A 26,563-nucleotide genomic window follows, 5' to 3' on the forward strand; every position below is an offset into this window, starting at 1 on the left:
TTCCTGTGAGCCTCATTATTCTTAACGGTATGACGTCTAATCTTATCATGCTGGAAGTCACCTACACCTCTAATGGTAGAAAACTGTCCTGGTGAGTTAAGTGAAAAAGTAGCTCTTGAAAGACTAAAAGAAGGAAAAAACTCCACAGATTTGAGAATATTTAGTCTGTCTTTTTAGAGTTGTCTGATAGGTAGCGATGTGTACAGGGAGCTCTATTGATGGGGAACAGCACTGGAGACAGTTCTAGATTGACGGTGTCATTGTATAGCAATTTTCTGGTTCTGCAGGGTATGTTTTCTGTCTGCCACGCTATGTTGGGAGTGTGATCTTTCCCTTGTGTCCTCCTTTCTCTTTGCTTTGGTACCTTTTCCCCTCTTTTTTCTTACAGTGGATAGCAGTGAATAAAATGTAAATGTATGAACATGATGAATTTGGCTTTTTTCCTATCTTTCTGTACTTTTCTATATTTCGTTGTAATTGTCATAGCTCTTTTGGGTCTATGTATGGTAAAGACATTTAATAAAAAAGAAAAAGAGATGAGAAGGTAGCAAAATCCTACACTAATAAGTGACTAGGGGTTGTAAGGTGGGCTTCCTCTTCCCGAAGATGATGGTGATTATAAAGGGGAGATATTTCCTCATTACAATAGTTTTGAGCTTCCATAATCACAGGCCATCCTGACCCCTCTGTAGGGTTGGCGGAGAGAAGGTTCTTTCATAATGGGGTTGTACAAGAACATAAAAATGTCCAAGGTCTTAAACATTAAAAATGGCACCTGAGGTTGTCAAAGAAAATATGAAGAGGTCAAGTCCACTTGAACAGATATAGGGTGTGCTTGTCCAAAGGGTAGTGTTTTCAGTATTTCCAGTATTCTTTGGTACCTCAGAATATTAAAATTTTAGAGTCCATGCAAGTTAGCACAGGGTAGCTGTGGTGAAAAGAGGGAGCCTGTGTGAATCAAGATGCTACATTACATTCTGGAACTTTTCTGCCTTGCTCTCGGAGACACCTGGCAGAGATGGGGACTCTAGGGGTATGGACTGTAGTTTTTTAGGCATAGTGAGATGTGTAGTGTAGCAACCTTTGATTTAAAGAAAAGAACAGGACTAAACCACCTTACAGAGTTTGTTTTCCTTGCTTAATATGCTGGGCTTCCTCTCATACCTCTCTGGATTGAGTTGGTTTGATCTTGGAAAAGTGGATTATGCATGAAAGGCACTTGATGCTGAGTTAAAGGATCTTCTTTTTTAAGTCTATTGCTGCTTTCTGATGAGGATGCAGCCTTGTGATTTATAACAGCTTCTACTGATGCAGTCTACTGTGAGACATTTAAAAAAACCCACAAGGCCACTGACCTATGTAGTCTCTGTATTTTTAACATGTAATTGTAATTCTTCTAAAGGGTTTTTAAAAGCCATTGCATCAGTGCTAAGAGGTATACACAGCAATGGCATTTCTGTCTGCATTAGATAAATAATCTTTGAAGTAATGTACTAAGGGAGCGATCCTGCAGTTAAAGACTTTACTCCACTAAAACTCCCGTTGAATAAGGATTGCCAGATTGGGCCTTTGGATAATTTTAGGTGCTCTATTTCTTTCATTATGGGTAACTTGCCAAGTCGGCAGTTATACTTTAGTTATACAAAGTGTCATGTTATTCCAGAATTGGGAATAACTGACATTGTCGCTGCTTGACAAAGAGCATAAGTGGTTCCTTCACGCCCTGCACTTCATGTCTCTAAACTGCTTTGCCCCTCCACATTAGTGTCTGGCCTGCCATGATAATGAAACCATGCTATCATGATACCCCAATACATTGGGCACCACTGATGGTGTGTGTCTGACACTGTAATGACACTGCAGCCCACTTATTTTCATTCTTCTGCTTGCTGAGAAATGTTTATTGTTGTTTGTTTATTATTGTTATTATTATTGTTTATTTTTTTAGGTTTTATTTAGCATTAGTAATGTGCTTGGCACTGCACAGTATGCAAAAATAGATAGTCCCAGCCTTAAAGAGTTTATAGTTCAAGGTAGATATAAGTGCTGGGCAATACTCCTTTGGGAGCCTATCACCATCTCTCCTTAATCAGCTAGAGGTGTTGCAAATAAAGCACTCATCGCTCTTCCCTCAAGGGTTGAATGACACTGAGAGTCCAAAAGACACTAGGCTTCTCTAGTCACAGGAGTGAGGCGTTTTCCTGGCAGTAGAATCTGTGTTTTCCCAAATGGCATCACAAAGCACAGCCACTGGGCTTGCTCTCCTACACCGGTTTTTAAAAATGGCTTCCCCAGCACAGACACACACTCCTCCCAGTAGTAAATGACTTCAGTGAGTCTTGTTAATAGTTATCACTGCACGAGACAACCCTTCCTATGATGTAATTTGACAAACTGCTGTCATTGGGGCTTAAACATAGTAATCTTAAAAATGATTGGGAATTTGCCCTGCAGAAAAAACTCTTATGATTAATTTCTACAAATGATAAACCATTTCTTTGCCAAAATACGGTAGGCTATGAAGTATGATTTAATCCATTTGACTACAGTGCCAGATTCCTCTGACAACTGTGACTCAAAAGTCATCACAGAAAGTGGTATTTCAAGTGTCAGGGTGGGATTAAAACCTGCTGAAGATTTGTCAAAGGAGAAGTAAGTGCATAATTTTTAGATAAATGATTTGTCTACTCTAAACCACTTCCGTTGAAAAGACAGGCAGTTTAAAGAGAAACCTACACTCTGACACTGGAAAGCGAATATAATAGCAGAAAAAAAATAGTTATCTTTTTTTAATGAAAGTTTAAAAAAAGTGTAAACATATTAAAGTGGAAATTATATCTATATATATTTTCTTCTGAAAACTCAGATTTCAGTGTGGTTTTCATGCAGGGAAGCAGTCAATCTTGATTTTGAAAAGGCTGCTCCAGATGATCTTAAAAAGTCCTATTTTTTTTTACTATGCAATATGACAACATTGGGATTAGAGCTATGTGAAAGTTTTGTAATTGCAATAAAATCTGAAACCAGCACAGCACTCTGCGTATGTATAATGTACATATAAATTTACATATTTAAATTGTACATGTAAATTCATAAATAAAGTGAATATTTGGGTTAATTTTTTCGTCGGGCATAATTTCGGACTCTGAAATCAGTGGAGTTACACCAGCAAGGAATTTGGTCTTTGTTCAGGATTATCATCCTAAATTCCTCATAGTTTTGCCAGTTCCAAATAACATTGTCATCTGAAACTCAGGCGTGTTATCATTTTCTCTGCCTGCCAATCAATATAATTCACATCTTCTTAAAGTGCAGTTCTATTCTGAAAAGTGATAAAAACAGTTTCATGAGATTCTGTGTGTTTCTCTCATTGCCTCCATCTCAGATTTGATCAGTTTGCAAATTAAAATGTTTTTTGTTTTGAGGTTTGTTTGTTTTTTCTATCAGTCCTGCAGACTCTCTCTCTGGGCTGTGAGTATCTAGCTGGATTCCTTCCATCTCATGCATGCATCAATACTAATGCTTATATAGGCCAAATTTGCCCTTTGTGACACCTGTGTAAACCATATTGTTTTTAAATTCTGTTGTTAGTTGAACTTGTGCAGCTCTGGGGTTTGCGGAGGTGTAATTGAGAGGAGAATTTGACTTGCAGCAAGCACCTTTTTACACTGCCAGAACTATGAGAGGAAGAGAGAACCCAGTTTGACTGTCTGACCTGAAGCTGTATTTTCAGGGATGGAAGTTAGTGAAAATAAAATGTATTTTTACTTGTGTGATCTGGATTCACAGGAAAAAAAAAAAAAACACTGAACCTAACAATGTCATTTTTATGAAATCACTTTTCAGAGCAGAACCACATGTTGGTATCTCTGGTAGTTTGCTGACCTTATCAATCATGTTGTAGACACTTTTAATTTATTTGTTTATTTATTTAAAACATGGTTTGGTGAGTAATTGTGAATACTGGAAACAAATGAAGAGCCTTTTTCGGTTCTTTAACAAAAAGGAATCTAGGTGGATCTGCTAGTATTTTTTTTTTTTTAATTTATAGTCCATTTTCTTTTTTTTGGCATGGAAGCGGCAGCATATTAACTCAGTGAGCTCTATGCTAAAATGTCCCAGTGCCCCTTTAAGAAGTGGAGGTACATTTGTGAAGGTTGTGCCTGGGAAGGAAGCGGCTATTTACCACAGGATGCGATGTCAGGAAAAGGCTGATTCTTGGTCAGCCACAACTTAAACTGCCAGTTTTCCCTCAGAGGAGGGGAAAAAAAGTCACATACACTTCCTGTACGTTTCTTTCTTATCTTTTATATTGTCAACTCCGTACAGAAAGCCTTTACCCAGAAGAGCTTATTGAAATATCTTTCTTTCTCTGTAAAGAGTACTTTGAAGTGTTGAACTGACTTAAAATGCGCACGAGTCTAATTTTAAACTTAAACGGTTTTAGTATGTTACATGGAAAATTATTGGAGTTAGTAAGAAGAATGAGCCACAGGTAGGGAGTTGAGGGGGCTCGAACTGAGTTCTAATCCTGCCATTCTCTGTGGTCTTGAGGAAATCATTTGAGTGAGATTTTCAAAGCAGGCCATGGAATTTGCATTGAATTCCCTTAGGCTCCTTTGAAAGCTCAGTCTTCATTGCTCTGTGCCTCATTTTCCCCATCTGTAAATTACAGATAATATTTCCTATCCATTTGGCAGGGCTAAATACTTGGATGTTGCTTTGTATATTTAAATGATACATAAATGCTCAGTATTATTGCAGTATCTTGGATTATCAAGGCTAAATAAAAATGAAGTCTCAAGTAACACAGTCCTTCCTTCATTCCTCACAACCCACCCCACACACACCCCAAAAAGAAATTCTGATATAGGTGCTGATCAAATGGCACTAACCAACCTTCCTGTGTTTCAACAAGTAACTCAGATCAGTCATGCCCCTGATGCATATTTAACATTCATCCAACTAGAAAACTTGTCCATTCACTTCCTCCCACTCTGCCTCCAGTGGACTGATTCCTCTTCACATAGGAAGCCACCAGCACTGCCTAAATGCAGAGGCTTCTCTTGGCGCTAATTAGCATGACTAGTTTGATGAATTTAGTCAACAGCATTCTGAGCAGGGGAGGAGGGGAAACAAGTGTAGTAATTTTTCCAATTCTGAAGGCTTTTCAGCCTTTGCACCCTTAATGATTTGTTATACACACTCGAACTAGAGTTGCTTCAAATTAATTGATCAAGGGATTTTATTTTAGTATTTTGGCTGGATGCCAAATAAAGAGGCTTTGTCCTAGTGCTCTAAGTACCACCCCTCCTTGCAAGTTTGAAATGTGAGCTGCCTGGGTTTTTTCCCCCTCCCCTCCTCCTTTCTCTCTCTCCCTTCTGGGCAAAGTGGCTGTGATTGCTTGTGTGTGTGTGTGGTGTGTGTGTGTGAGAGAGAGAGAGAGAAGGGGATGTGTATATGGATGAGAGAGAGGTGTGTAATGGGAGAGATGGATCACTAGACACAGAAAAGAAAACCAGCCATATCAGTAACATGCAGCTGAGGTGAGATTTTCTGAGTGTTTGATTTTTCTTAAAACCCTTTCAGAAGATTTAAAGCAGCCTTCTTGCATCCTGGGCGCTGAAGACATGCTCCTAAGCAATGTCATATGGATGCTGACATGCACATCGCTGTTTCAGGTCTGTTTGTGTATGTGTGAAGTTTTAAAGCTTAACCTGATTCTCTTTATTGTCTCTGGAGGGTTGTAGCTTGAGCACAAATAGCCTGTTGGCAAGTACGGCATGAGCCCATTAGCAAGACTCCATCTGTGATTGGTTTTGCCTGGAAACCGGGAGACAAGCAATGAATAATTGATGTGTGTTGTGCAGTGGCTGGACAGGCAAAGAGAAGAGAGAGAGGGAGAAACAGAGCAGCGCAGGGTGCCCTCAGAGGGGGGAGAGAGAGAGAACAAGCTTGAAAATAGCTACTGGCTGCCTTATGCTGAGATTAAGGCAACCCTGGCTGTCTTTGTTCTGCACTAGATGGTTTCTGCCTAGAAGTGTTTTCAGACATATGTGGCCTTTTTCTGCAACAGAAGAGAGGCAGAAAAAACAGAGGAGGGGGAGCAGAGGAGGACTAGTTTTTGAATGAAATATAACTTGTGGGTAAGTTGGTTTCTTTTGGGGGGAGGGAGTGTGTATGGATGTGTGTGAGCGTGCGTGCGTGTGTTTGCTCCAGTCTGTCTGAGACTGTGTGTGTGGTGAATGTGTGACAGAGAGAGAGACAGAGCATTGTGGGAAAAGCCATGCTGCGTGTTGTCAGATGGAAAAGGCAGAATAAGGAGATGAAAGACAGACCTGAGTAGGAAACTGGGACATATTTGCATACAGTTACTGTTCCTTGTGCTTGCCCCTGAAGAGAATTTGGGAAGCTGGGGGATATTCAGATCTTGTTAATTTGATTGACTGATCCTTAGGCATTGTTATTTTAGAGGGTGAAATGTTGACTTGTAAGCAGACATCTTACAAGATTTTTTTTGCTTCTTTTTACCTGCAACCATAAAAGCAGAATGTGCATCAAGCACTGATGGCATTTCCTTAAACTGTCTTTACTGTCAGAATGTTGTATATTCCAAAAGATATTCTGGAAACAGCAAATACTATAAGTGTTGTCACCATTTCATTTACGCTGCTTTCATAAAGACCTTGCTGTATGTAACTTACAACTAACATGCATCCTGGCAAGTGGTTTCAAGGAAACTGGCACAGACATGGTGGTGTCAATAGTAATCTCAGGTTCTAAAGTTGACAGGTATTCTTTCCTCCCATGTGGAATGCAGTCTTCAATAGTAATTGTGATATTTAGCTTTATTTAAAAAAAATACAGGACACCACTGATACATTTGAAAGAGTATTTCAAAAGTTTGGAAATTAAAACTAGTGACACTGAAGCATTTGAAGTCCTGCTAAATAGTCCGTTGGTGATGTTCTTAATTACATGGAGCAGAGCAAGTGATAGTTTTACAGAGAAATAAACCAGTCTCAGTTAAATCTGGACAGAAATTAGTCATGCAGAGATGAAGATCTCTGAGATGAAGCAGTGTATAAATTCGGAACTCAGAACTGTGCATCTAATAAACATCAACGACATGGGTGTAAAGAATGGCATGCTTCCAGCTATTTACTGGTGGGAGAGTAGTACAGTATGTAACAACTCTCCTGATCCTGTGGAATCCGGTTTTGTCTTGTGTAGTTTGAGCCTGATCCTGTGTCCAGTGAAGTTAGCAACAAAGCACCTATTGATTTCAGTCATCCAGGGTCAGACACGCAGTAGAACTGTTTCCATTTAGGGCCTGATCCAAAATCCATTGGCTTCAACAGGCTTTGAATCAGGCCTTCAGTCCAGAGTGGCTTGAACTGAGCAATTATAGTGATTCTTGTCAACCACTTACATGTTGCCCTATGCCAGGATGACACAACTGTAGAAAGGGAGATTGCTACGAAAACCTATGGATTTAATTTTTGAAGCCGAATAAGTAGAAATATATTCTCTTCTGTGTGCAGGATGAAACTATGAACTAGCCTGATAATGAAATAGCCAGGTTTATTTTAAGAAGTGATATCTTGATCAGGTTAGGTTAGGCAGTTAATTGGGCCAAGATGACAAACTTCATCCGTAGGAGCAATATGCCATTTGAAAAGTGGTAGTTCTTAAACTAAAAATAAAGTTCAAAGAAATTATTCATAGTTACCCAGTCTTTTTCTTTTTTTCTTTTTTTGCCTAGAGCTTTATTACAATTTTATTAATCAGATCTGTTTAAGCATCTGTTGCTGTGGATCTTGTTGTAGATGTGAATGGGTTCTATCACAGAAATCACTTGTCGGTTGACTTTGTCTTGGTTTTATAATAGATAGACGTAGATGCTGCATTTTAAATGACCAAAAACATACATTCTCTTCCTACCTCGTGCCACACTGCTCTGCAATTTTTTGATTTCTCTTTTGGTTTATTTTGTATATCAAAATAGCATTCTGGAGCAAAGTGCTTGGCCTGAAATGGAGGTGAAAAATTGCTTACAAACATTTAAAATTAATTTTAGGGAGAAGCAGGTTCCCTTTTGAAGGAGCCACCAGAGAAAGTTCTTGGGGGAAATGTAACTGCATTGATCGTATCTTTTTATGAAACATGTGACAATCTGAATATGTAAAGGACAATTTTATGGTAGGAAATGAAAATGTTTACCTAAGAGGGGTCCAAAATTGAGTCTTAAAGTCTTTGATCTTGCATAGCTCTGTAGTAGAATGGGTGCAAACATAAAATTTCCACATCTCTGTTTGAATGGCCTTGAGAGAAATGTTGCATTGAATGTGCTTGAGTGACACGCATATAAAATTTGTATTACCATAGCACCTAGGGAAGCCCCAGTCATGGAACAGGGCAGGTGCTCTTCAAACACAGAACAGAAAGACAGTCCTTGCCCCAGACAGCTTACAATCTAAGTATAGGAAAAGAGACAACAGAGGGTTATGGAAAGACAGGAATACAAAGAAACAGCGAGACAATAATGTGGGGAGTACATTTTGGGATGGGGGTTAATAAGTCGCTTGTCGATGTAGTAGCTATGTGGTTTTAATTATAATGAGGTAATTTAGAGAGAGAGATCTGGCAACATAGGCTTCTTGTGTGCTAAAGGTTAGCATAACAATTAGGTTAAGAGTTGCTGTGGCCTACCCAAGATGTTTAACCAGGGATAAGAATCTGCGTATAAGCTATTTATTGCTGCTCTGTATGTTACAAGCTGAACTGATAGCACGTAAGTCTGTGTGTTAGTTGCCACTGAGGCTTTTGCATCTCAAGGGTGTCTTACTGTAGATCATGCTTTCTCATAGCCAGGTGACCAGCAAAAGGATGTTACTGAACAAAAAGAAATCCTATATGAGTTCAACCAGCAGGCAAGTTTCACCCCATGGGATTTCATACTCTTTCCCTCAAAAGAAAAGATCGAATTCTGTGTTAAGACAGGAGGCAAGTTTACTTTTCCTGTTCACCTTTTATTGCTTTAGGAATATCAGCAAACAAAATAAATTTTTACAATTTGCAAAGTTATTGACACAAATCGGCATTCCAGAGATATCTGTTAAAGTCTGTAAAAAGAGTCTGACAGTGTAATTTCTTCCTCTGCTGCTGCCCCTATAAATGGGGTAACTCCTAGGTGTCTTATGCAGAAAACATACAGGAAGTCATTACAGAAGACATCCATGAAACAACCTGCAACAAGCTGGGCTGCAGGGATGGCCCATTGCAGTTTTCAGACAGGCTGGAAGAAACAAGCCTCATCTCAGCATAGGGTTGGAGTGCTGTAAACATAGCTACCCCAGTCTTTTTCACTGCTCTCCCCTCCCCCCTTTGGATGGCAGAGTTTCCCACTCCAGTTTGTAGCAGGGTTTGGAAAGTGACACAGAAAGTCAGTTTACACAGACAAGGAGAGGAGGTGAAATTAGTAAAAGTGAGCACATCTTTTCTCATCAGTGCCTAAGAAATACTGCTACACAACACTAATCCATCGCTTAGTTTTTCTAGCACTATGGCAGCGTTACTCCCCACCTAATAAGTACCCTAGATAGAGATCGGAATAGGAGACAGGGCACAGATGAGTTGATCTTCCCCCTCCGCTACTCTAAATAAGGCCCTTCTATTCTATTACAACAGTACTGTGATCAAAAAGCTCCTCATGATTAGTGTGTGCAAAAGTGTGTGGGACAGAGACAATTAGAAAGCCTTCTCTACCTCTAGTGGAACCAAAAATGTAAAACACCTGTAGCTAAAGCCAGGGAGTTCTCCTTGGAATAAGCATCCTGAGTTCCCAGAGATAAATAGATAATTCAAGTGAATATGGTTGTGCCAAGTTGTCTCTTGGGTGACAGGTACTGGAGATGAATGAGAATTAACTGCCCACATCTGCCCTTGTCATCCCACAGACATACCCCAATCAAAATGGCATCTGTGGGTCACTTTGGGACAGACCCCAAGAACGGCTTTGGGCAGAGCAATCAAGGCCTGTCAGGATAAATAAAAGCTTGCAAACAGTTGGCCAAAAATCAAATGTGTTTGGCTGAACAAGCCCTTCAGCCAGGAAATCAGTATAACATTAAAAGATGGTTGAGCCCTTATGAAATGTAAATGTTCGAAAATGATAAGAGGTACACAAATGCACAATAAAATCATGCAGTAATTGCTGTTAAATCGTGGTGAAGTGTGTCTGTCGTTCATCGTCAATGTGAAATGCAGCCCATCTGGCACACAACTAGGATCATTCATTCAGGACTCACTGAAGAGAGCAAAGCCCAGAACACTGATACCATCTTTTCACTCTTAATTAGAAGTTCCTTTAAGAATTTCTCCTTCAATATCAAGACAAAGTAATCCTGAGAACAGAGGGATGAAAATGAATGACGTTGAAACAGTAAAAAGAAAAGGAGTACTTGTGGCACCTTAGAGACTAAGAAATTTATTTGAGCATAAGCTTTCGTGAGCTATAGCTCACTTCATCGGATACATTGAAACAGTAGTTACTTCATCAGTATCGAATGTTTCCGAGACACATACCTGTAATCATGCTGCATTTCACTAACATAGGTCATTCCCGATATTTTACAATTCCTCCACAGTACTGTTAATCCTGATACCCACTTCAATAAGACTCCTTCTGTTGAGAATTAGCCCAAACCACCTATGTCACCGAAGCATAAATTATGTTTATAAGTACAAAAAAAAATGTTCAGCCACCCATTCATGTCCCTAATTTTTGTCTATTATAGTCCAAGTGTAAATCCCAAAAATGTTGTGAGAAATCAAACCTTGATACCTGTTCTTTTTTTCTTGAAACCTAATTCCTCAAACCAGATTTGAAGGCTTCTAGCTACGACTCCTAGTATCTTTCAACCTCTTGCTTGAAGCTCATCCATCTATGAGTGTTATATTTTATCTTGGCACCACTGAGGAAGTGAACAAAAACATACAAGCCTTGGCAAATGTGAGCTTCCTGTAGTTTATTTTTAGATTGTGTTAACATCAACTAGGTCCTTTTTCTTTTTCAAATACTTGACATTTTAAAATTCTCGGGTGGGATTTTCAACAGCACTCAGCTTTGGCTTCAGTTGGCTCTGATTGAATTCAATGGCAGCAGAGTTAGGACAGCGCTCAGTGTAAAAATCACACTACTAATATTTTAGTGGCTGTCATTCTTTTTTTCAAAGATCAAACTGATATTATTAGAGGCCGGTTGTCACACCACTTCCCCTCCAGACTTCATTTAGCCTTGTTAAACAGGAGTGGGTGGGTGAGTGCAATGTGCAGCAGGTTAGATCAGATGATCATGATAGTCTCTTCTGACCTTAAAGTCAGATCCTGAGTCTGGCCCCTTGTTTGTTTGAATGATATAATAAATTTAGGCAAGTGTCAGAAGTTATCTTATCTCTTTACTGGGCATCACTAGGAAGCAAAAAATTTGCATTGTGAGAAAACTTTGCCAATGAATTACCTGTGCTTTGACCACATCTCTAGGAAGTGTGTTTGTGGTGCAGTTACTTGCACTGTCTTATCTAGCAGCTGTCAAACTGTTTGGGAAATTTCACTCTGGTTTCATTCCTAGCTATAACACCAATACTTTTGGTAAAGTACATCATGATTTACTTGTTCGTGCAAACTTCAGTGGCTTAGGTAGCCTTGATCCTGCTTGATCTGTCAGCAGCATTTGATTCTATTGATCACAGAATGTGATTTGACTGCCTTGAGCAACTTTTAGGTCTCCCAGGTTCTGTTAACTTGGTTTACTTCTTATATTTCTCTACATTCTCATTTTGTTGCTGTCAATAGTTTGATCTCTGATTCTCTTTATGTTCAGTGTGCCATGCCTTTTACTCCATGTGATTATACCTTTAGTAAGCACTATAGCTGTAATCTGGGTTTATTCCTAGATTTTTGTCTATTCTTATCAATACATCATTGTTGGTTCCAGTGCACTTATCTGTCAGATATCTATCTGGCCTTGGGTATTGGAAAACTCCTTCTGTCTTAGCTCTAATAAAATGAAATGCTTGTAGCCCTAAACATCACGTTGTTTTTTTGTTACTACTACATAATATTTCTTTTGTTTGAAATCATATTCTTTTTTTAGCTGTACAGAAATGAAGGGTTGTCTTTGAAGAAACATTTGGCCTATATCTTCTGACCATTTAGGGAGCATTTCTAGAGTATGCTCTTTTCTGTTTCAGTCAGATCTCCTGCTGGCTATCCCTGTTTTGTTTCTGCTCCTCAGGGAAGAAACATTATAATTTCTTAATGGCTGATTTGCCTACAAAGACTTTACATCGACTCCACAGAGCAAAATGTGGCGGTCAAGAATGTACTGGGCTGTGCATTGCATTCTGCTTAAAAACTGAGATCCTTATTTCTAAGCTATTAGATGGCCTTAGTCCGTCAGATCTTGCTGATCGTCTTAATCCTGTGTTGCAATGTGTTCTTTGAGATTTGCCAAGTAAAATTTGTTTGTGGTTCCAAGATTCACTTTCAAGCCTTAAAAGAGATTTAGATGGTTGTGCTTCTGTTTTATTTCTGGATAAACCTATCTTCTAAAGTGAGGGGACAACCTATGTTCCTTTTGAACCCCCAATTAGATTTTTCCTGGTGCATTAATTTACTTACCTATAGTTCTGTGCAATGTTTTAGCATAAAAGGTCCAATAAAATAGTTTGCGGGGGGGGTGTAATTACTGTTAATTTCCAGTCTAATTCAGAGTGAAAATAATAATAATTGTAATTTTGAACTTCCAGAGCAGCTTTCTTTGCTTTCAGCATGTGCTGTGATGTATGTTTTTTTTATTTCCTGAGGCAACATTTCTTACATTGACTAGCAAATGTTTTTTGACCTTCATTAGACTTCTCATTAACAGGCTTCCCAATATCCATAACCAACTGCATCTTAAGCATTAGTGATCATACAGTGTTTAGAGGCATGTCTTTTATGTTATATTGTGGCCATAATTTGGGCAGGAGGCAATGGCTCAGAATCAGCAAGATAACCATGGAACATTGCCTAGCTAGTGGCTCCTGAATGTTTTATTTGTAGAGCTCTATCAGCTGAAATTAAATATAAGAAAACTGGAAAATTATACTGAAGCTAACTTTAAATCCACTAAAACCAAGATATTTATAGTTAAAACTGCCATTGTATTCTTAATTCAGCCCATCAATTCCATGTACTGTAGCTCGGAGCCAAAGAGTCTCTGGACACTACAACCACATGAAATGCATTTACATTGGTCCCAATTCTTCATTCACTCCATATGCCGATCTTCTATTGATTCTGCCTCAGACAGTAAGAACCTATCACAGGTGCTGCAAAGATGCATAATATATAGGGGCTAGCAGGGAGAAAAGGCAGAACATGAGTTTGTGGGCTTGGAGGAAAACATTCTCTGTAGGTGGAGAGTAACGACAAGGAGAGTGAGGGCAGAGAAGATACTAGCACAGCAGGGAAATGCAGTGACCAGGGGCTGATTTCTGCAGCAGTTTTTTTAGCTATAGAATTGTGAGGGTCTAAAAAGACCAGGTAGGCAATGTACCGCAGAGCACTGAAGGCTTCTATCCTGCTGTCCATCCGTGCCCCTCTCCTGCAAGCTCCTCAAAGTTCACAATCAGATTAGAATATTGCCTTCATTTCTCTGAGCTAGGTTTTCTTCTTTCCCCTCCCACATAGAGAACTTACTGTGGCTCTCACGATGGTGCCAAATCTTGATCATTCATAAAGTTTAATGCACTCCTTTTCTATAATTTTAGACCCTGCATTTTGCCCCCAAGAACCACAGTGGGAAGCCACAATCTTGCCAATCAGGGCTAAGGAACTAGGTGGAGAATAGGAGCTAACTGTTGAAAAAGCCCATAAAGACACCATTCTCTCTAGATTTTTTTTTAAGTGTTTGTAAGAAAGCATAAAAGACCCATTCTGTACACCAACTGCCCCTACCATTTAATATGGACTTCAAACTGATACAAGTTACATTTGATGGATTCTGAGTAGGAAAAAAGCTTTAACAAAAGAAATCCTCCTCCTTGTTAAATGACTATAATTTAGCATGCTAGATAGGGCTAACTAAGTGATTTATTTGACATGTATTCCTCAGGCATTTAACTAAATCTATTGCACGCCCATTCTGTTTATTTTGGCTGACAAACTAACAAGCTATTTGCACGTTAGGTGGGGGTAGTACCTCCCCATCTCACCCACACTCCTCACATTTGAACAGCTTTTAATGTAATTGTTTATCATGGAGGCAAATTATTATCCAGACAGGTGTCAATCAGAAGAGGACCTTTTTTAAAAACTGAAGTAATTGTTTGTTAATATGATCATAAATAAAGATGGATGAAAATATTGCACTTGAAGCCTCTTACATGTACATTACAATATTTCTGAAACAATAGACACAGACTATCTGAGGAGCTTTCTTTTCCTTGAACCCATTTGGGATGTTGAAATGTTAGTTTTATGGATAGTAGAAGGGCTCAACTTCATTTATTCTTTCTATCTATCTCATCAGCTTATGATGGTGCCCATTTCCATCATATCTGAGGACCTGCAAGAGACAATAACCAAAATGACGATAAGTCAATGTTGTGTTAGTAGTGTGAAGTGTTATTATATTATTTATTATTATGCAAGTACAAAAGGCGTGAGGTGTGCTCTATAATCTGTTAAAGTGTTCTTTTGCCTTGCTACTCACGCATATAGTTCTGTAGTGCGTTCAGTAGAAAAATGAACATGGTTTCTTTTTTGGGTTATCACTGTGTTGTTCTAAGCCTCACCTTTCGAGGGTAAAATGATATTGTATTGTAACAATAGAGACAATACATGTTTTCTGACAATTGCAACTAAGTATCTTCACTGGTTATGTGCTGGTTGTATATTATTGCTGGTCTTTCAGAGTTCTGAGAACGTGCAACTCCCTGCTGTGGGAGCTCAACACTTCTATTCTAATCAACCTATTAATTTACTTATACAAGCCCATCCTCAAGAATAGACTGAAGCAAACTGGTGTATTCAACTGAATAAGTGTCAGATAGTGGTTTGTGCAAAGTGAATGTAAGCTTGTACTTGTACACAGTGAGTTTAAAATGGTGTTCAGACTTCAATTAGTCAAGCAACAGACATCACCGATTTGATTAACTTAATGTACCTTGTCTACATGCATTTGAAAGCTTATTATGTCTACTTCAAAATGAAGTGTGATATAGAGCTGTCAAATGGTGCCTTTACCATAGAAATGGGAATAAACAATGACACTAACAACATGTTAAAATGACCACTTTGAAATATTTACATTTGTTTCTGTTAGTTTAATATCTCTATGTATTATTTCAAAACATAAAATTGGATTCCTCTGTGACCTCAGATCACCCCTAACAGCAATCTAAAGGGTAAATCAAAATCTAATAATAAATTTATCCAGGTATCCGTGAAATGTAATAGTACTGGTGACATTTCTAGTCAACATTATCATCTTATTCATCATTGTGATCTCTGTTGAGAGTGTGTGGGTTACCACTGTCTTCAGTATATACACAGTTTGATGCAGGGGAGATTGTTCTGACTACAGACACAGTTGATTCTGCAGCGATTCCTACTGGTACAGGCACAAATGAGGTCTTGTAGAAGCTCAGATGCCATTGGGCCCTTGAAGAATACAGGAAGCAGTTCATCATCCACATTTTTCCATGTATGTTGCAATCCAATATCTGGTTTTGGTACGTGTGAAGACATCTAACTTTTTGATTGCCAAGATCCTCTTTTGACATGTTTTTCAAAACTGTCCTCACATGGTGGGAGTTTGGCTAGTGACTTGTCCTTTTTGATGGCTAGGTTGAGGCAGAAACAATTCAGGTGTCTGTGGGTCTCCTTTTCTTTCTCTCTGTGGTCATACAGCACTGCTCCCAACATCCTTGCTGCAGAAATTGCGGCTTGTCCGTCACTCTCTCCTAATTTGGCAGGATCGCTGAAGTAGTAAGCTCCCTTTGTTCTGATAATATTAAACACAGATTTTTTTCCCAGTACCAAACAGGGATAATGCAGAGTCACGTCCTGTTAATGCATGTATGGCAGAAAGTATGTTGCAGAAGCCAGGAGTGAGTGGATCACAGATTGCAGGTCTGCGTATGAAGCAATGCTTGTCACTGGTGCTGGTAATGGTGCCTGTTTCAATCCACATGTTATCTGTGTGTTCCGTTTTTGGAAAGTAGCGAACAGCAAGAACCAAAACATCTGTATCTGGTGACCTAATTAATATGGTTCCTCGGACACCAAGAGACAGAAAAGTCATATGGGCACATACGGTATGCAAAAGCATCCTGTTTCTGCTTCCTCTAGAATACTGTAAAAGACTTGGGTTTCTTCAACACCCCATTGGTGATGGACTTTACTACTTCACTATTGGAAAAACCTCCAGCAAGAAGGATTGTTTGTGTTGGGTGTACTCCTACACACTTGGGTGCATTTTGAACCATATATTCACAGAGGAATTTTACAAGTGATTGTTTGTTAGATGCCACATACAGAAATTTTTTCCAGGGTGTCCACTTATCACCTGGTATTTCTTGAATCCAATCTTAGATCTTGTCCAGCGCTGTCTTTCTGAAGTTTTCACAGAGTTACTGTTGTCATATCTTTCAAAGAGTTAATTACAGAATTAGCTTTGTCAAATCCTTTTAGTACCTTGCCTCAAGTACTCAGCAGCCAATTCATCAAATGTGTGGAATTTGTGTCCAGCCATCATTTGTATGACAGCCATGGCATCTCTGATGTACACTCTAGTTTCTTGTACGTATCATTAGCTCAAGGACTCGTTTAGCTTGAACTTCCAGCTTGATGCCCTAATTCAGCTTTGTCTGTTTTTCTCACTGTTGCATCCTAACACAGGTTTGATTGGATGAATAAGAACAGTTGCCACTGAAACATCATCTTTGCATCTTGTTAAGGACAGGACTCTGCGAAAAACAATTTTCTGGACTGTTGGCTGCTGTGATTGTCCCTTCCTTGCTAGATTTAAATTTGATCCTCTTGGCCATGTCAGAAAACGTTTTGCTGCCAGGTTTCTTGACTGGGCCTGAAGAAGCTACATTAATCACCAGAATCAAGTGCACCTACCACAAATCTCCCATTTCTTCTTCACCAAGGTCTGCTGTTTTCAGTAATACTCTTGGACTTGAGTTCACTACTTCTTGTTAGGTCACTTCTTTCCCTCAAAACTTTTGCATATTCACACAGAACATGGCTTGTGAGGGTCAATCTGACAAGGGCCAGCTTCTTTCTTCTATGTCAATTACATTGCAAGACCCAAACTCATGGTGTAGCTGTGCACTAAGGGTTATGTGCAGTGGTGTGATAATTTTGCAACTGTTACATACACTGGACCCTCGCTAGAACGCACGTCTATATAGCACGAATTCGCATATAACATGGTAGTGGCCATGGATCCCTAATTTAATTACCTTAATTACAGTTCATTTTAACTCGGTCCCCGCGTTAACGCGGTACCATGCATGGATCCCTAATCCCGCATTTTAGCGAGGGTCCGGTGTACTACATACTCCGCAGCTGAAAGGACCTTCTTTGAATGTCTTTGGAAGGATGATACACATTGCTGGCTGAATTAGATGCCTCTTTGTATATCAACCAAAGGAGAAACTCTGGCACAAAAGTAGCTGACCTCTGTAAACTACAGTCACCTGGCTTTGGATAATGTTCTGAGGCTTTCATTTTGGCTATTTCAGACCAAAGGATTGAAGCAACATTGTACAAAACCACTTGTTTACTTGAAAGCTGTTTATCAGGCTCACTCGCCAGAAAAACATCCATAAACATTTGGATGATTTAAGTTCTTGCTTCAGATTACTAGCAGCTTGGATAGCAGCTAATGTTGTTGTGCACGGAACAAAATTGCAAAACCATGTTTTTCTGATCTTGCCTGTAACTTGCTACTGGAATAGTTTGCAGTTTCTACATCTGAGGGAAGTAGGGCTTTATATCTTGGTAGCAGCTAGGACAGGAGAAGAGCCTCTTGTATATAAGATCATTGTTTAGGTCTTCAATCAGCTGATAAAATGAATAAGGTGACTGTATTGTTGCAGTGGTTTTGCTTAGATTCATTTAACTTAAGTAGGAAGAAAGGCACGGTGAGTGATAAACTACATTCTTAGCAATCAAGTCTTCCACAGGTATTCTGCGCAGCATGTCATCTTTTCTCTGAAGAGCTGCCTCCTTTAGATTGGTTGCTCTTTCAAATCTTTCTGTTTTATGAAGGTTCTTGTCTGTTTTGTGTGTGTTTCTCAGGCAAACAATACAACAGGACTAATCGCTGGAGGATGTGCTTGTTCTGGTGGCTATAAAAGCAGGTCAACATGATGCTCTCTGATTAGATTTTTGATTTCTGTTTTCTTTCCTTGGTTCAATACAGTTCTGACATGTGCCAAATCCGACTTGCTTGTGTATTTCTGAAAGCAGCCCCTGCAATAGAATATTGGTGACACATCATTTAAATTAGAAAACTCAGCCAGTACAATTAATCTCTCCTGGTTTCTGCTGCCACCATCACAGAATTCTCTCCGGCACTGGTGGCTTTTGACAGTTTCTGCATTCTTTTGAATTTCTTGACAAATAACACATTTTTCAAAGTTTGTGGAGAGTCTTTTTCTCCTTGATGTAAGCTTTGAGGGGCTTGTATCCTCCATGTCTTCATATGCAGTAACTTTCCTGTAGAAGTAAAATTCCTGAAGTATATTGTTAGCATTACCATGCCCACCACCACCACTTTTCATTTTGTACATATATACAGACTTGTGCTAAATTAGATATAAATTAGATCCAGAGGTTAGTATCAAAATAGAATATTTGTTTAGTAAGCTCTTTGAAACCCAATATGAAGCTGTATATTGTCACCTCTAACATAATATTGACCTGTGCATAAGTGTCACTGAATTAAAAAGCTAGTTTCTATAACATTTCAAAGGCTAGTACTGCATGCATAGGCAGACTAGATGCTACATTGTACGTACAAAAGCTTACAAATGGAGAAGCATTACATTAGGAATTCACGTACATTTATATCTACCCAGTATGCAGTACAAACTGTGGGCATACAATCTACTGCTTCTGGTACACAACCTTCAGTGTGAGACTGATCTGGTCAGAAAATTTCAATTAAAAATACAGAATACTGTTGTAATCACTTGTGAGATATTTTGATAATTAAGAGTATACAATGTGAAAGCATCTCATGTTAGTATATTGCAAAATGCTGATATCCTTTTTGCCACATGCTAAATAGTTTAATCATTTCTGGGGGGAAAGTATTTTTCCATGCAAAACCAACAAAAATCTTTTAATACATTGTTGTTTGGTAGCTTAGACCAATAAACACCATATTAAGGTGTTGACATAACTTAAACAGTAAGCACTGTAGTCCTAGTGATGTTGCCATGTTTCTGAAACTGTGCAAAAAAGTGCCTCATTCATTTTGGGTACCATTGTTTCACCTTGCCTACAGGGTTATGGCACCACTTGAAAGCTCCACATCCTATCTCATCTAAATGTACATAAAATAAGCTTTTAAAGTGTGTGTGTGTAGTATGGGTAGATTGAACTGTAAAAATACGGTCCTTTGTGGAGTATTGTCATACACCTAAATGTAATGAAGAATGTATTTACTTAAGTATAAGCATGTCCCATATTACACGAACTATGCACACATCATGAACCATTGCAAACCCTCACGGAAATGCTGTTTGTTCTCGAAGTCAGTGTAACTTAAATCTGGAAAAGATGAATAGATTTTTTTTCTCTTAAGTAGCTGCATGTTTCCTAGTTAATGTGGTTGGCATGGTACAGCTTGAAATGTTTTATAGTCGTGCATCTACTTAACCTTTAATGTTTTCTGTCAACATCTATCATGACCGTATGACCTATAGTTAGTAAAATATGCCCTTTCAGGCTGCCAGATACTGTAATGGAATTAAGCCTTTAAAATAATCAGAGCTGTCAAAGGGAATCCTATAAGAGCTTTAAGTGGTTTCTTACCTCCACTTGAATATACGTTTGACCTGGTTAAAGGTCCCCTCCCCTATTCTTATTTAAAAGCTTGTAAGAACCAGTTTCCTTTCCATATGGAAGAAAAAGTACTGTACAGGCTTTCCTCTCCTTGGTTCAGTTTCACTAGTATTTTTTTGATTCCCTACGCTTCTCCCTTCACTGCACCTGTAGAGCTCCCATTAGCAGTAATGGACGTTCTGCAGGTTTTTCGATGGGAGCATAGCCCCTTAAGTAAGCAATAACCACACTCCAGCACATGCATTTATCAGTCAATTTACACCACATGATGACATGACTTAGAATGGAATGTCAGTCTTGCTTTGTATGTTTTTTAAAAATCAATGTTGTGCTCATGGAAGGTGTCAAACTGACAGCTCCAGCAACTGATGTCATCTGCTTAATCTGCAGTGCAAGTGTATAGCGGTAGCAGTGCAAATTTCCCCACACTACATCACCAGTGTGCCTCGCCCTGAGGTCAAGGGAATAAATTGCAGATACAGGGTAATCTACTCTTAGCTAGTTCAGTCCTTGCTTCACTGCTGATACTGCCCATAAAAACTACTCCCACCTTGTTGTTCGCACCTAGAAATAGACTGAGTCTACTGGATCCTTGCACACAAGCCAGTAAGCAGCTGGTGACAGCTTGAAGTCACTACCAAAGTAGAATGTTTTCAAATAGGTGTCGTCGAGGTGAATAGCTCTCCTTTCCAGTTCCCAAGCCACCCAGTCCCCATCTCCATTATTCTCGTATAACATTACAGCCAGGCAGAGTAAGATGTGAAAAAGAAAAACAAAATATGGTCCTTACACTTGAACTCTCATCCAATCTAATTTTGGGAGTAGTAAAAGGCCAGCTTGGGGCTGTTTAAAGGTGAAATTAATTGGGGCAGGGGATGGCGCAAAATGAGGGAACAAATAGAAGAATATACATCCTTCTGGAAGGGAAATTGCTCCTGCTTCTCTGACAAAAGTCTCCAGGAGCCTCCAGGAGCACTCAGGCTCAATTCTGAGTCCTGTGGTGGTGACTAGGAATGCTCAAGGGCCTGACCTTTAAAATAAAACAGATGTGCTGCTTTTCCTTAGGGAATCCTAGTCCTGAGGATTCTCCTTAGGCCCCCAAAACGTACTATACAACGATCCTCCGTACAGTGTACGACTGGATGTAGTTACATTACTGAAGGCAACCAATGGCAAGTATTATGAGATGGCTTACCCCTTCAATACACTGTCAAAGCACTATTCTCAATCCTTGGCAGTCCAGGAGTGAGTGAGTTTAGCTCACCGTCTGCTGCTGCTAGCTGATCAGAACTGATGTTTTGAAGCAGTACCCACAACTGTAAAATATTATCCCGGGTGACTGACTGCATCAGGGGATTAGCTAATGGCTACTGCTTTGTTTTTTGTTACAAGAGTAGTGCGTTCTCTGATTTTCATATTTAAACATAATTGTCTGACATTTGATATTTTGGGAATGTTGGGTGTGGATTAGAGTTAAATCCTCATCTGACAGAGAGATGGACCCCTATAAGACCCTCCCCAAATGAATAGGGACTAATGGGTTGCCATTGGTGGGCTTCTGTGATTTCTCAGGTTTATGCTAAATACAGACCCAGCGCTTACATAGCTGGGTTAAAAGGAGTCTGTGCAATGCTCCTGCTTCCATTGCAAAGATGACAGGAAAGCAGCTCTGAAAAAGAACTTTCCACACTGCTGCTACAGCACTGGACTACCAAACCCCAGGCTAGTGGTTTTCAGTGGGTTTAAGATGCTGATGAAATGTTATGGAATGGAATGGGCTTAACAAAGGGGTGTTCTGTGGTTATTTTTTGTTTGTTTGGGGGGGGGGGGGTTTCTTCCCCAAGTTGCAAAATGAAGGGTGTTTTGATTGAAACCAGGAAATCTGTGACTTAACTATACATTTCTGATTTGTACCTTTTTCTTCCCCATGATCAGACCATGACTTTTCATATAATTTACTGCAATGAGCCACTGTCCCTACCAATGCAGTATGCAGCCATTCATCTCTCTCATTTGTTGAAATCTGTCCTGGGTCAATAGTGACCTGACATTATTACTCATGGGCATCTGATGGCTGTTCTTTGGCGTCTGTAAAATGAAGAGGTGGAGTCAATCCACTTCCTTGTGTGCCAGCACTTGTGCAACAAGAACCACCATCACAGCTTGCACTAACTTGCAGCCTCATTGACAGCCATAGCTGAGACACCAAGGATTTGCCTGAGCATTGAAACTGCTCTCTCTCATTTGTAGAGGAAATCACACCAGCACGTAGTCCAAGGCACAGGGGCAAGAGACATGCCCGAATATGGCTGAACTGTTATAGTGAGACGTTGTGTATGGGATGCTTGTACTGCCACTGCGACTTTCCCCAGTATCAAATTCACCTGATTGTCCACTGTACTCTCCCTGGAGTCACATCAGTAGTGCAACCCAGTGGAAAATTGGACCTACATGTTTAAAAAACAAACAAACAAAAAAAAGCTATTCCCTGTCTCACATGCTTCATATTTATTAATGACCAAGAAAACAATTAATGAGACTTTTCAAATACATTATTTTAAAATGTGTATGTTATTCAAAGCCTTTGTTATGAATGTGACCGGCCTATGCTCAGCATTTCTAGAAGGAGAATTATAGTTCTGTGGATTACCACTGGAGACAGGATCTTTATTTATAATTTTGGCAGCACGGTGACTATTTAGAGTAGAAGCCAACAGGACTGATTCGCACCATGTATTAGATCACTGTAGGTACTAAGATTTCTTTATCTGAAATCCCACCCAACACGAGCCCAGTGTTCTCTCACAGCTCCACAGTTGTCAATTATACATGCCCTCCTTGCAACTAGCCCACATGCACGCAGCCCATTTGAACACTCAAAGGGTTTGCCTAAATCATCCGAAATACTGGGTGACAGGTACTTTACTTGAAATATGCATTCTGTTCTCCAGCCATTTAATCAGTTTAAGGATGTACAAATTGCAAAAGGTGTCAGGGTGACCCAGAGCGGATTGAAACGGGAGAATTTATTTCAAGAAGGCAGAATCTGATTGCAGAATAATACCATGTGAGTTAAACACTTTATTTTTAAAGTGAAGTCCTAAATAAAGTCAGTGTAATTCTTTTGTAATTCAGTCCTATCTACATACAGCTTTAGTTTTAGGTTCTGCCTACATTTATGTGATAACCTAGCTGTAAAAATGTTTTAGGAGCTGAAATATAGCAGCCAGTGTCTTAGGGTGGAAGTAATATTAATTTATTAATCAGTTAACATGACACTGAAAAGTCTTTAATCTTTAAAAAGCATATCAGAAGGTTTCAGAATTTCACAAAATCAATTTCTGAAAGCATCTGTATACTTTTAGCTGTGGATAATTGTGGATCTCAGTTTCATGTCATTATACCACCCTTCTAATTATGCCATTTAGATCTTTTGTATAGTTCCATTGGTAACACTGGGGAAAATTCTGAAAAACGCCCAACTTCCATTGGGTGTTAGGCTGCTAAATCACTTAGGCACCTTGGAAAATTTTACCCAGCGCAAGCAGTGAAACTGTACATAATATTTAAAGTCAGTGGAACTCAAGCTCCATAGTTACTAAAGCTCTTTTGAAAATTTTACCCACTGGCATACTCTGTAACAAGAATCTACAGCAGAGCTTTCCCACTTGTATTTGCCGCCTCCTGCTAATCTCTTTTGAAACTGATTATGCCTGAACTAAGTTTCCTGGGAGAAAATCTAACTTGCGAACTCCAGAAGCTTCTGCTCAGATTTCATCAAAGATTGAGACCCGTCCAGCCTATCCTTTACTTACCCAGTTTTACTTACTTAGGGCAGGGGTCAAAGCTAGTGTTACATTCCATATGTGCTGCAATACCTATGTACACCAGGGTGAATTAAAGATACAGGGTCATCCACCTTTATACTTCCCACGCTGAAGATGCTTGTCATGTTTTTGTAATGTAGTTTTGTTGTATGAAAGCACGCTCTCAAGTCTTTTTGTCTTTGCTGGTGTTAGTCTTGCTCATTCCTTCATATTGACAATTTCCCTCTAACAAGCTTGAAAATAGTTCCACTTAATTTTTGGTGTAAATTCGTATAGGAAATTGTGACAGACAGTGACAGTGTTCTGTAATATCCTCAACAAACCTTGTTGAATGAAGATGAACTTTATTGAGTGAAGTTAAACCTTATTGAATTCAGGTTAACACCTTTGGGGTACATTGTATTAAAACAGGTTTCAGAGTAGCAGCCGTGTTAGTCTGTATTCGCAAAAAGAAAAGGAGGACTTGTGGCACCTTAGAGACTAACCAATTTATTGGAGCATAAGCTTTCGTGCATGTGTTATTGTGGCATTGTATGCACCTTCTCTAGGAGGAGGGTGTTGCTAATGTACTTAGGCCACCATCATCACTTGGAAGCCACACCTCCCCTCGCCTTCCCCTCAGGGAGGTGTGCATATACTAGTTCGAACTGGATTCTCCAGGGACCAACAGACCAAAGGAAAAAAAAAAAGATTTTTGAATAAATACCCTGGTTTTAAACTGTCTCAGGACCACCTTCCTGGTCCTGTGAGGGCCCAGTCCTTAGGGTAGGGTTGGAAGAACTAGGCCTACGTACTAACTTTTTACCACAGGGAATCCCTGTGGTTGGGGATTTGAAGAACTGTGCCCACCAGAATCTATGTTAGGGTTGGGTTGATCTCTGGTAAATGTATCAGCATGTGTATAGGTTCTTTTATTGTTTTTAATGTTTTCTCTGTAATGCTTTTACCTTAAGAATGCATAAGAACTGTGTGGTACTTATAACTGTAGCAATTGGTGCCACAAGTACTCCTTTTCTTTTTGCGAATACAGACTAACACGGCCGTTACTCTGAAACCTGTTAACTGTCTCTGAAGAGAAAGCAAGCAAGTGTGCTTAGACAGCCTATCTCTGCTGGGAATAACACAATGAAGGCACAGAACTGCAGGCTGGAAACACCCCAGTCAGAAGGCAGTGAGACACAGGTCTCCACCCAAGAATGGCAACGGCTAGGGAGTTAGGTGCCTGAGAGCGGGTGCCCTTGCTGATCCCCTGAGAGGAAATACAGGGATAGTTGCCATGAAGTGTGACAGAAATACTGTAGAACCCTGATCTGACTTGAGAGAAGAAAGACTACCAAAACAATGATCCATTCCAATCGCAGCGCAGTATTATGGGACCAAATTTGATGAATAGCTCTAAACTGAGCGTGACAGATCAGTTCTACATTTTGAGGGGGAATATGGGATTTTACTACCATTTTTAAGTTCATAATAGGTTTGGCAGTGAATCAGTCCACCAAGATGATGATTGCTCACCTCACATCCACCCTGCCTTTGCATAACTTCCAACAGGGTTACAGATTCCTTTCCCCAGCTCTGGAAACTCTGTACCTCACCACTGAACTCTAGTTTTTTACGCAATTTGGGATATGGATTTTTTTCGGGAATACTCTGAATCTTGATAAAGTGATGGCTCCAAGGCCTGGGACAGAGGCGGTAAGCTGTAGTGATGAGGAGTTTTGCGGGGTGGGGAAGAGAAGATGGGTCTAAACTTAAAACTTTTGCCAATATGGTAATGTTGGTTAGGGGTGTGATTATTTTTTTAATGACGTTTCCATATTGGCCAAGCCCCAGTATAGATGCAATTATACTGGCAAAAAAGTGCTTTTGCTTATATAGCTTATTTTGATCAGGGAACCAGTTTAAACTATACTGGAAAAGGCACTTTTTTGACAGTCTAAGGGTATGTCTTCACTACCAGCAGCAGCGCTTTAATGTGGCTGTGTAATCACAGTGCCAGCGCTGTACAAAAACAAAAAAACAACAAAAATCCCACCCCCACAAGGGGAGTAGTGTTTTTTTACATGCCTGAGTGAGAAAGTTGCAGTGCTGTAAAATGGCAGTTTAGACCTGGTCTAAGCTACATCTGTGATAGGAGGAATTGCTGGTATATTTACACCAAACCTTTTCTAGGGTTGTTGGGTGGATGGAAGATTTACTTGAATGGTCTCAAGTAGCAAAAGAGGCAAGAAGCATTAAAATTCTGGGAGTACCTAAACTTCTCAGGGCTGATTTGAACTTGCAAACTTTTTTTTGAGGTCTCACCAGTCACTGGTTTCTCTGTACTCCTCTTTGTCTCTCACACTGAGTAATCATACTTAGATCTTCCCTGTTGCTCGTTAGTGAATGTCAGAATTATGAATATACTCTAAAAGCTTGTAAGGTTAGTTCAGGCTGCTTCTTTAGGCTCTCACAAAAGAAAAATAAAACTCATTCCTAGAAAGTCTCCTGTGGACACTCTTCAATATCTAGCTAGAAATAGTCATTCTCCTTGTGGCATTATATTTTCCTTTATCTTGTGACATCCCTTTAGTGTCACAAGTAATGGTATTGTGCCAGTA

At 39.6% G+C, this 26,563-nt stretch overlaps 1 protein-coding gene across 15 annotated transcripts in view; it reads left to right on the forward strand.

The window, feature by feature from the left end:
- ZMIZ1 (zinc finger MIZ-type containing 1) overlaps positions 1–26,563 on the forward strand; it is a 470,647-nt gene that overhangs the window by 346,317 nt on the left and 97,767 nt on the right. The window contains exon 1 of one of the 15 annotated variants that reach the window (XM_084633914.1): positions 5,416–5,546. The exons of 12 other annotated variants lie outside the window; for them this stretch is intronic. Coding sequence is in view for 1 of the 3 variants with exons in the window: in XM_084633913.1 (XP_084490039.1) it covers positions 5,651–5,681 (31 nt within the window). In the remaining 2 variants the exon portion in view is untranslated. Of the gene's footprint in view, positions 1–5,415; positions 5,547–5,614; positions 5,682–5,970; positions 6,147–26,563 lie in introns of those variants that run through there. 2 more of the 15 variants (XM_084633913.1, XM_084633915.1) reach the window with 2 other exon arrangements.

Source organism: Lepidochelys olivacea (genome assembly GCF_965140295.1).
Source record: "Lepidochelys olivacea isolate rLepOli2 genome assembly, chromosome: 7".
NCBI classification, from domain to species: Eukaryota; Metazoa; Chordata; order Testudines; family Cheloniidae; genus Lepidochelys; species Lepidochelys olivacea.